Source organism: Anarhichas minor, unplaced genomic scaffold (assembly GCF_050575085.1).
Source record: "Anarhichas minor isolate MPS153535 unplaced genomic scaffold, ASM5057508v1 ptg000018l, whole genome shotgun sequence".
NCBI classification, from domain to species: domain Eukaryota; kingdom Metazoa; phylum Chordata; class Actinopteri; order Perciformes; family Anarhichadidae; genus Anarhichas; species Anarhichas minor.
The window spans coordinates 13531779-13543154 of NW_027466464.1; the positions used below are offsets into that span (position 1 = coordinate 13531779).

Below are 11376 nucleotides of genomic sequence, written 5' to 3' on the forward strand. Positions count from 1 at the left end.
TATAATAAAATTATTATTCCCAAAATATATGATTGGAAAATATGACTTTATTCATCAAAATCAAGAAATATTGGACAGTAAAACCCAGTACGAAACACTTTTTCTACAGGTGTGTGTCAGATTTAGCCACAATAAAAATACTACTTATACTGAAACTAATATTAATAATAATACGTTGCACCAAGACACCTCTAATGGGTCACAAGATAAATCTGGAGGTTGCAACATGATTAACGACACTGAGTTCTGCTTCCAACGTTTTTATTGTTATGACTCATACATTTGTTTTTGTGAAAACATGTATAACTTGTCGGGTTCTGAGCTTCTATAAAAATAAGACACTCTAGTTGTTCTCCTTAATACACGCGGTAGAGAAAATATGAATATTGTGTTCAGTACCACGAGAAAAGTTATTTAAATGTACAATTCTGAACAATTAGCAAATGCATCCAAGCCTGTTAGTTTGCTCACCAAAACATGATCAAATGTGTGATAATACTGCTATTCATGCATATATATGTGTAGTAATACTTCAACTGACAAGTCGTATGCAGCTGTGGGCGTCAACACAGTATTTGTAGTACATTAATGATTAATTATGTACATATACAGAATGCACAAACCAACAGGAGAACATGATAGATGCATGTATCTAGCACACAGGTGGCATAAAGGTGAAGTTCTTACTAACTCAATTTGGAAACAATACACATTGACGCCACCTGGTGGCAGAAATAAATAACATTCATTCATATATATATATATATACACATATATATATATATATATATACACACATATATATATATATATATATACACACATATATATATATATATATATATACACACATATATATATATATATATATACACACACATATATATATATATATATACACACATATATATATATATATATATACACACAGGTGCATCTCAATGAATTAGAATATCATCAAAAAGTTAATTTATTTCAGTAATTCAATTCAAAAAGTGAAACTCATATTATATAGATTCATTACACACAAGGTGATATATTTCGAGTGTTTATTTCTTTTAGTTTTGATGATTATGGCTTACAGCTAATGAAAACCCCAAATTCAGTATCTCAGAAAATTAGAATATTACATAAGACCAATTTAAAAAAGGATTTTCAATACAGAAATGTTGGCCTACTGAAAAGTATGTCCATGTACAGTATACAGTACGCACTCAATACTTAGTCGAGGCTCCTTTGACATGAATTACTGCATCAACGCGGCGTGGCACGGAGGTGATGAGCCTGTGGCCCTGCTGAGGTGTTATGGAAGCCCAGGTTGCTTTGATAGCGGCCTTCAGCTCGTCTGCATTGTTGGGTCTGGTGTCTCTCGTCTTCCTCTTGACCCCATAGACCCTCTAAACGTGAAACTGTGTCACTCATGGACGTTCTGATCAACAAACAAAGACGTTTGGGTCAGAAACCCCCGTGAAGCACAACAACACTCAGGACATCTGCTCTTGGCTTCAAATCGAGATCAAACCTCCCTCTGAGATCACAGTTCCTGTCCTCGCATTGTCATTGGCTGACGGATCCAAAACTTCGCTGGCTGTTTTATATACACACTATTTTACCAGTCAGGGGTGATCGTAAGATCTGAAACAACCTCCACATAAAAGCTTTCTTCAGGTTTCTGCTCCATGGAAGGAAAGTCAGGGTTATAGTTTGAGTTTGGAGCCATGCTAACTAGTGTATTATTGCTTCACAAAGGCAACATAAAAATATAGGTTTTATCTATAAACCAGTATTTCTGACAACCACCACAGCTGAATGATAAAGAAAGTGTTGAAGTGCCATCTGCAGCTGCCGTCCTTCTAATGTCCACTAGATGCTGCAACACTCGGACTATTACCGAGGAAATGATTGTGTCCATTTGAGGATATGTCTCGTACAACAACACCTAAAATCTTATTGTAGTTGACCTCCAGTGGTTCAGGGATGTAGAAGTGTACTCCAGGGTGTGTTAGTACACTGTGACATCACTATTAGTCGTTGTTACAGGTGCAGCAAAGCACACTTCTGACCAGGATTCTGTTTCAGAGATTTTAGCAAAATACTTCTATTCAGTTTGGTGTCAATTTACTCTTTAACCTGCAAATATGTAGCGCATACACGCTAACAAAACATGAAGAAGAGAAATGGCAATGTGGCAGAGAAAAAGAAGACAGAAGAAGAAGGAAAATATCAAAAATCAGGTTTCAAAATCTCCCGACGATGCAACCTTTAGGCCTCAAGGATAGGATGCAATGAACTGTGTTTGATTACAAGTAAACCTCACAGGGGTATTGATGAGATTTGCCTTGATTGACAGGTCTCTTAGCCAGTCACTCTTGTGGGTCTCAGTCACTTGTGGGGGTCATCAACTCACGAAACATTCTTGAGAACAGATCACAAAAAAAAGGAGTTTGCAAACAAGCTTTGGGACAGCCCAGAGTCAGTCGGTTCATGTTTTTCAAAAGAAAGTCGCACGTGGAAGACACCCTGCAGGGTTTGCTCCGGTCAAGGTTCAAATCAGGCGACATTTTCACAAGACAGGAGGATCTTCTCTCTGTGATCGCTGTTGTGCTTTTATGACTTTTAGTTGGTCATCTCTTGTTTCTGTAATGTTTGGTCTGATCTGATCAAATTTTAGTTGTTGGCTGAAAGCACAAAGTATAAAACTAAAAACAACTTGTCCTTGAGAATACTCCGGACTTCTCTTTCATAGATGGGATGTTACTGTGACTAAGTTTAGTTTTTTAATAAAATACATCTATACATATCGAATAGATGCCCGAGTGTCCTCAGAAGCAGCCGCAGTGGTCCACCACCATGGACGGGATCTTTCCGTAGATGATCTGCTCCTTGCGGTTGAAGTAGAGCATGTTGATGGGCGACATCTTGGTAGGCGTGCAGCAGGGCCCCGCTGTGCCCCGCGGGTTGGCCTTGTTCACCAGGTGTGCATGAGGGTACTGCTGCAGGTGCATGAACTCACACTCCCCCGAGCAGTAGTTGGCCCGGTAGCGCTTGGGAGCGATGATCCAGTCCCAGCCGAACTCCTCGAAGTCGACAGTGAGCGGGTAGCGACAGCAGCGGGTCTCTGCAGACTCCTCGTCGCAGTTGAGGCCTGAGTCACGGCGGGATCTCTTGGGGCTGTCGAGGATCTTCACTTCGATGAACGGTTGCTGGAAAGAAATAGAAAATGTACCAGCAAAGCAACAGACAAACCAGCAACCTGGATCTTCAGTGAACCGCCAGAGTCCATGTGCTTTTGAAGTTGTAGTTACATTTTGTTGATTTGTTGTGCACTCACCAGTCCTTCCTCTCCAGGCTCGGTTGAGGTGACAGCCAGATCTTCGCCGTTGGAGTCGTAGGCGTTGATCTCGATCCCGTAGTTGGTCTCCGGTTGACGCAGCCAAGCCTGCAGCAGAGACTTGATGTCAATGCTCTGCCAGGAGCCGGCACCGGCGTCGGCGTCGATCTTCAGGGAGCGGACTCGGACTCGGGTGCTGTTCCCCTCCTTCCCGGGTTTGAGGCGGGAAATCTGCAGGAAGACGGTGGTGACCATGTCGGCAGGTCGCAGGTGAACCCACAGCTGAGCGTGCAGGATGTTTTTGGGCTGGATCTTTGGACTGAGGCTGAAGAGACAACAGGAGGACAACTCGTCCTGGGCGATTGGATTAGCTGGAAGAAATCATCAAAATGTTAAACTATCTTGTTTGAAACAGACTGAACAACTGGTCCAACATTTCAAGAGCAAGATATTTCATTACTGCTCAACAGATTAGCATAACATTTGCTGTAAACATGTTTGATCACTAGAGGATGAACCCTTTTGATTTTGGTGACCCACTGAACTTTTCTCTTGTGCCACCATCAAACCACAAAATCACCATCAAACCACAAAATCACCATCAAACCACAAAATCACCATCAAAATCTAAACTGAAGACTTACATTTAGACTCACAAACTGCACACTTTTACACAATGAACAAAAGGCTGCAATAAATATCCATCATTCTTCCCCCACTACTGGCATGAAAGTTCAGCACTTATTACCCAAGTGAAAACTTTTTTATTATATTTAAATTGCAGAGAGAATTTTCCAAACAATACTTTATGGATTCTAAGTACCAACATCTCTTCAAAATCAAAATGCTGTCAGTATTTTGGGATTAAAACACAATACAATTTGAAAAGTGATTTTATTTTGTCCTTTTTTCTGCGCGTCTACTTGGAAACAAACTTTACGCACAGGATTTACGCACGCTTCCCTTTTTTTACGCACGACATTAAAATAAGGTGCAGAGCAAAGAAGAAGAAAGTAACAGGTTTTTGGTTTGGTTTAGTTACGCTTCGTGGCCATGGTGATGATGGTCTCTGTCGTGGCGTGGTCCTCGTCCTCCACCCGCGGATCGTACTGGTCCAGGAGCTGCGTTAGAGGAGGCGCTTTGGGGAGCAGCTGGCGGATCATGTCCCGGCTGATGTTGGGAGCCTGCTCGAGCCGCAGGATACTGAGGATCTGGGACTTGATGCTGTGGAGCCTCATCTGCTTGCTGTACTCCCGGAAGTCGCAGGCCGAGCATTGCTCTCCGCTCTCCACCAGCTGCTTGGAGGTCTGGTTCATCTCCAAGGAAAAGCTGGCAGAGAAGAAGACGGCCAGGCCGAGAGAGAGGAGCATCCTGGAGAAGAAGAGGTCAGTGCAGTGACGCTGTCTGATATGAGTCTGTCTTCGGACCTCAGGTCTTTCTGATTGGCTGCTAGGAGGATCTTTTTCTAATCAGAAGGGAGATTTAAAGAGGTAACAAGATTTCATAATATATATTGTATTTATTAAATGAAGCCTGCGTAAAGACGTCTATTTGAATGACTAACTGGGTCTTGATTCTACCACTGATTTAATTGTTTTTAATCTTTTAAGTGTTATTTGTTGTATTTAATGATGCCAGCTTTCAGCGGTAGACTATCTGTATGTTCTCAAGCTACTTTGGCATTTCCAATGCTCGTTTTCTTCTTTTTTTTGTTAGTTTTTTTTAAAGAAGAAATCAGTCCGTCTTTAGCTCAACGACACTCTGCCCTGTCCACATTACTTCGTTTCTCCTTGGATGCAGATTTGTCAAATAGAACCGATCTCCGTCCACACGGGAGTTTCAGCATCATTCTCGAGTTGATCTGCGTCCACATGGCAGCCTTCGAAGGCGGACAGCACGTGACCATTAACTACACTGGGCATGCGCGTGACGGTGTAAACAGGAAGTGGATTGCTTGCTTAGTTTAAAAAAAAGAAATACGACAGAGTAATAAAGTAGTCTTTAATAATGAAAGGTTGTATTTGATACTTAAGATCTTCCTCTAAAATCTCCCTCTATAAACTCAAACAGACAGTTCGTGGAAAGTTTTAGAAGTTTTATTTTTCAGACGTAGTTACAGTGCTGAGGGTCTCTCACACACTCTCTCTCTCTCTCTCTCTCTCTCTCTCTCTCTCTCTCTCTCTCTCTCTCTAAATTTACTTTAACAGCTGCTAGCTGTTGTGCTAGCAGCAACATCATGTAGCTGTTGTGCTAGCAGCAACGCTTGCAATTAGTTATCCATGTTGAAATGAATCGCTGGTAGCCCAGTTTGTTTTCTTCCGGGTACGGGTCACGTGATAGTGAGTGTGACGAATCAGGGACGGAGACGTCATGGTTGCCAAGAACCAATCCAGTAGCGAACACGGGTGTGGGCGTAATTCTTTTTCAAATACCTCCAACCTCGGTGGAGTTTTCAGATTCCTCCGTTTAGGGTGCTTCAAAACTCCGGCGTAGTGTGGCCGCTCAGTGTAAACGTAGCAAATACGGAGTAAAAACGGAGTAATGTGGACAGGGTCTAATGGGTATGAAACTGACATTCTGTTTTTATGGTTCTTTCTATTTGTATTGTTGTCCAACAAGAGATAAATATGGAGAAGAGCGTTTGTTAACATGTAAAAAGTGCAAAGCAAGAAATAAATAATGTAAATAATTTGTCTGAGAGAAAAATTTTGTTCGTTATCTGTAGTCCAGCAGAACGTTTTCTCGGCTGCTGAAAAACTACAACAGACTGCTTCAACTACTTCCGCTTCAACACGTGCTAGACTCACTCAATGTCACCACCTGCTGGTTGAAGCCGTGCAGCACGTTCACACATCTACTGCATAAAGTACTGAATTATTTATGACCATTGCAGCGTATAGAAACGTATTGCACCTACATTGAAATATAAACATTGACTGCATAAGGAAATTGCAAATTGACCTTTTTTGCGTAATTAAACTGAACATAAATTAAAAGTAAAAATTACCAAAACTTGAACCCCTAATTGGTCTGCTAATTGGTCTGCACTTTCTAATTGGATCTTAAATGTGTCGTTGAGGTTTTTATAAACTTGATTTCTGTCGTAATAAGCCTACATGAAGCAGCCACATGGCTACATTCTTAAATTACTAACATTAAAAACAAGATAATGACTCACATTTTCTAAGGAATAAATGTGTGTTTTACAGGCTGACCTGCTCCTCCCACCAACCTGCATCAGGAGGGAACTGGTTCAGCTGCCTGTTTCTCAGGTTGTCCAAACCTAAAGTTAAGCTGCAGCGAGTCCAGAGAGGAGCAGCAACACAGAGCAGAGGGTAAAACATTAAAAACACCCCAATATTCAAATTCTATAGTTCAGTATGGCGCTGGATATTTTATAAAGTGTGTACTTTTTGGATAAAGTTGTTTTGATTCACTTTTGTAGCTTACTGACTGATTTTCTAATATATTAATCTTTTTCAAAATGTCCTTTTGATGACGGTTCATTTTAGTAATTTAAAAGCCAACAGAAAAGCCTGCGGGATGTTTGTGTGCTCCATGTTTTATTATTTATTGGACACAGATGACCTTTTACAAACTGGATGTTCTTGTTTGTGGTTAAACAGAAGCCTGCAGGTGATGGTAACCTTGTTTTGGTAGAAACAAGGAGTTTGGAATATACTTGTGATGGTCTTTCTTTGGAAATGATCAGAAGTTGACTGTTCCAGGTGAGATGGGATGCACTGAGTCGAGATGCCGGTCTTGGGACTGTTCGGACAAACAGAAGGAGACTGTCATCGACAAACAAGAAGAGGGTGAAACAAAAGCGTTTTTAACGGACGTGAAGGAGACGAAATATTCACTCACTTCAGAGGAGACGCCAGCTGATGGCTGTTCGTTGAACCTTCCTCCAGTCACCAAACCGATGCTGGATTTGGCCCAGAAGATGTCGGAGGATATCGTCGCTCAGGCTCTGCAGCTCTGCTGGGAGCTGGACATTCACTACAAAGAGTGGCTTTTCATCGACACTAAGTGTGAATATGTGATATGAGCTGAAAGATTCTACTTGAAGGGACGTTTTACGACAGAACCAGGACTTAAAACTGGATTCTTGCTGCGGAAAAATGTCAAGTTCACATCCTGCTGTTTGAACACAAAGGCTGGAGGAGTGTGGAGTGTCTGTCTCCAACATGTCATTATCCTTTTGGAGTTTGTGCTCATTCTCCAACGTTGCAATGTTGCAACTGACATGTTTAAATGTATAGTTAAACCTGCTCTAAACAGTATTTGGTGAATAAAACAGTAACTTTCTCAATCAAAAAGTAAGAACTGCTAAGATATGACTTCATAAAATAATAATCTTGGAATAAAACGAACTTCTAATCTGAAGTAAGACGTAACAAAACATAACCAGATTGTTGGCTGGATATTTATTTTTGCTTCTGTTATCATCGACAGTATCTGGTGGTTATCTTTGAAGATGGGGCACTTCAGTCCTCTCCGTCACCTGCAGCGATGGAGACGGAGCTGCACCTCCCACACCTGCACCTCAACTGTCACGCCACCCGGAGGTGTTGGCTGCGTCTCCAGACTCGTGAGAGGACAAGCCAACAGGACTCGATGTACTAAGGTGTGCTACAGTTACTCAGCTCATACTACAAACACCATTGTTGTATAAATCAAATGTCCTTAATTATCCTTAAATGCATTAAAAATACCAGGCACAAGAAACTCAATCTTAACAGAGTACGTTTGTCAGATTGTTTTATTTCATGAGTGCAGATATACAGCATCAACCATTTTCATTGGTTCACAGGACGTGAGTATTTATCTTCTCCTTATTTATGCATGAATATTTAATTTAACGTACAAAGTTTAAAAAACATCTTTATGTGTTTTTATGGAAAGTTTAATACGTTTAAAACTGAGCCACGCCCTTTTTTCTAAACTAGTAAGCAGAGCAGAGAGAAAGGATGGGAAGTAACCAAACCGGTCCCATCTTTGTCAGAAGCTACTGTGTTCATGTAAGTGAGAGGCTGATTGAGAGAACAGGTTTAACAGGCTTTTAATTAACTTTGCATCTCACCTGTGTTTAACAGTGCCCGCCACGCCCACGCCCATGACCATGACCATGACCATGACCACCTTTCTTCTGCCCGCGATGCTTTCTACGACGCCCACCGTGCCCATCATCAGTGCTGCAGCTTCCGCTGTCACTGCCGCCGCTTTTGTCACGACCTCCATGGCAGTCTCCACCAGGGCGATCACGCCCATGGCCACCTTTCTTCTGCCTACGATGTCTTCTACGACGCCCACCGTGCCCATCATCAGTGCTGCAGCTTCCGCTGTCACTGCCGCCGCTTTTGTCACGACCTCCATGGCAGTCTCCACCAGGGCGATCACGCCGGCCACCTTTCTTCTGCCCACGATGTCTTCTACGACGCCCACCGTGCCCATCATCAGTGCTGCAGCTTCCGCTGTCACTGCTTTTGTCACGACCTCCATGGCAGTCTCCACCAGGGCGATCACGCCCATGGCCACCTTTCTTCTCCCCGCGATGTCTTCTACGACGCCCACCGTGCCCGTCATCAGTGCTGCAGCTTCCGCTGTCACTGCCGCCGCTTTTGTCACAACGACGAGGGCTTTCTTTACGGTCTCCATGGCGGTCTTTACCACAGGGATTAGGGTCACAACCCCCTTGAGACTCCTGGTATCCCAGGGCATCGCCACAGGGATTAGGGTCATCGTCACAACCCCCATGAGACTCCTGGTCTCCTGGTCCCAGGTCAAAGCCACAGGGGTGTGTGACTGTTGGAGCACCAATCAGAATCAAATAAAGGGGATTTATTTCAAGAATAAAGCTACAATTTCTAGAAAAAAAAGACACAAAACTTGCATCTCTGGATGAACACATAAGAGATAAACTGTGTATCTTACCAGGATTGGTGCCGCCCCACATTGTCTGTCAACGGCGTTCTTCTTTGATTTATTTGACAGTACTAGAGAAAAGAAAACAGGGAGGTGGCCGTTTACATTTAAGTTAAACCAGTTTAACTGGAAAACTTACAAGCACCGCAAACAACACTTTATCAAGATGAACAAGCAGTTCATACTCTGGAAAGTGAGTTCAACGCTTTAAGTTTGGAAAAGTCTTAAATTGCAGCAGAACTTTTTCAAACATGCGAGAATTAAATCTGTCAGTTTATTTAATGCAACACTGGTTTGCTTCTTTTCTCAGTGTGTCTACGTTCACTGATCTGAGAAAAACTAAAAAATTTTGTTTCACATTTTGGCTTTGACAGGAAGTAGTGTTTGGTCTGTAATGTTCTGCCGATCTGTTCTAAGCAGCTGTTTGATGATGTTACTCTAAAATTAACTAGAAAATATAAATTTTTACAAACAAGTGACAAAATAAGTTACTGGAAACATGCTAATCAATCTAAACTTGTTTTATTTAATTAAAATCTCGAAATCTTCTCAATATTTCTAAAAGTTTCAGGTGAAAACCTCATTCCCCAGACAGAAGATAAAGCTGTGTACTCACATGAGACGAGTCCCAGTCAACAGCCTGTCGGACACGATGCACTATGATTTAAGAGCACCTTCTCTCACACCTATATTCTTGTCCTATCACATGACTGCATGAGGCGACAGGCTGGTGACGGGCGTTGCCAAATCAAACCGGAGGACGTTTGGTGCATTTGATCCTCAGCCAAACTAAACCCTGTCAGTATTTAATAAAGAGAACTGCTCAGAGTAATGAATGCATGTGTTGTCTTTTTATGGACGTCAGAGCTGAGATGATTAAGATGATTAAGATGAACTATTGTACTGACATGTACAGGCCCTGATGAGTTCAATGGCTTCAGATATCAATCATTTGCCCTTTGAGGTACTTGTACTTTACTTCCATGTTCTGCTACTTTATACTACTTCACTACGTCTTTACTACACTACATGTATTTGATCAAATTACTCAGTAGATTTGGATTCATAGTAGAAAATATCATCAACAAATAAATGATGATGTAACATTGATCAGTAAGATGAGACTTTCAATTCACAACCCAGCAGATAAATAATAAAATATAAAGTAGGCGTGGATGGATCAGTGAAAGGGCCGCCATTACACAGGCCTCTTCTTCTTCTTCTTCTTCAGGAGTTATTGGCGGTTGGTGACCATCCTGGAAGCCCGTTACCGCCCCTACCTGGACTGTGCGGGGATTGTGAGTCTCTCTGTTGGTCGGTGCAGGTGAAAGTGCGACGACAGTTCTGTGCACGCCGGCGACATTTATCAGTGTTTAGTCTTCTGCAAGTCAACGGACTCCAGTTAGAGAGGATACACGTAGCTTTGTAAAGTGCTGACGAGGATAAAACTGTCCTGTAATACTGCTGAGGACGAGAAGGTCGAGCACGCGCCAGCACACCTGTTCAGAAGGTGTGTCGTTGAGAGCTTTTTAAAGTATGTTTAAAGTCTTGAATTAGGTTTTTGGTGCTCCAGCGTTAAATAAATCGCACATAGCTAGTTTATTCGGATTACATTGTGGTTGTTTGTTTATTCACAATTTCAAATATCATATAGTCACCATGTGTTTTTTAAGAAGTCGTAATTCAAACCCTGCACAGCGTTTAGATCAGAGCGTTTCATATCGATTCATCTTCCAATGATTCTCTTGATTAATCATTAATGTTTGGTCCGTAAAATGTGAGAAAATAGAAAAAGTTCACATATTAAAATATCCAAAACATAAAGATGTTCTCTTTGATGGAAACAGATTATCAAAATAGTTGTTTTGTATTCTGACAATCATAAGTGTAATCATTACACTTCTATCTTTGATATTAATAATATAAGTTCATATTTGTCTGCACATACCAACAGGACGTTTATAGCAGTCAAACCTGCATGTTTCTGTGGGGACTCAGATATTACTGAAGTATCCTTCTGAAATACATTTTAACATAATTGGGGTGTTTAGCCTCAATAAATGCTGAATCTTTCAGTGTGAGCTGCTGTTGATGGAGCCCACTGAACCGGAGGCATC

At 41.7% G+C, this 11376-nt stretch overlaps 1 protein-coding gene across 1 annotated transcript; it reads right to left on the reverse strand.

Annotated features, from left to right (window-relative positions):
• Positions 1 to 2822: 2822 nt before the first annotated feature.
• Positions 2823 to 4701, reverse strand: LOC142953074 (growth/differentiation factor 8-like). The gene is made up of 3 exons (XM_076095143.1): positions 4374 to 4701; positions 3332 to 3702; positions 2823 to 3203 (listed from the first exon to the last, which is right to left on the reverse strand). Exons 1-3 carry the CDS (start codon positions 4699 to 4701, stop codon positions 2823 to 2825), a joined length of 1080 nt encoding a protein of 359 aa, XP_075951258.1.
• Between the last annotated feature and the right edge of the window lie 6675 nt (positions 4702 to 11376).

Bases quoted from the DNA above. Each gene is read 5' to 3' on its own strand.
- LOC142953074 (XM_076095143.1), bottom strand. From the start codon at position 4,701: ATGCTCCTCTCTCTCGGCCTGGCCGTCTTCTTCTCTGCCAGCTTTTCC. The intron at 3,703-4,373 runs GTAACTAAACCA...GATTTCTTCCAG, and splicing joins CATCACCATGGCCACGAAGC to CTAATCCAATCGCCCAGGAC. The intron at 3,204-3,331 runs GTGAGTGCACAA...ATTTCTTTCCAG, and splicing joins AGCCTGGAGAGGAAGGACTG to CAACCGTTCATCGAAGTGAA.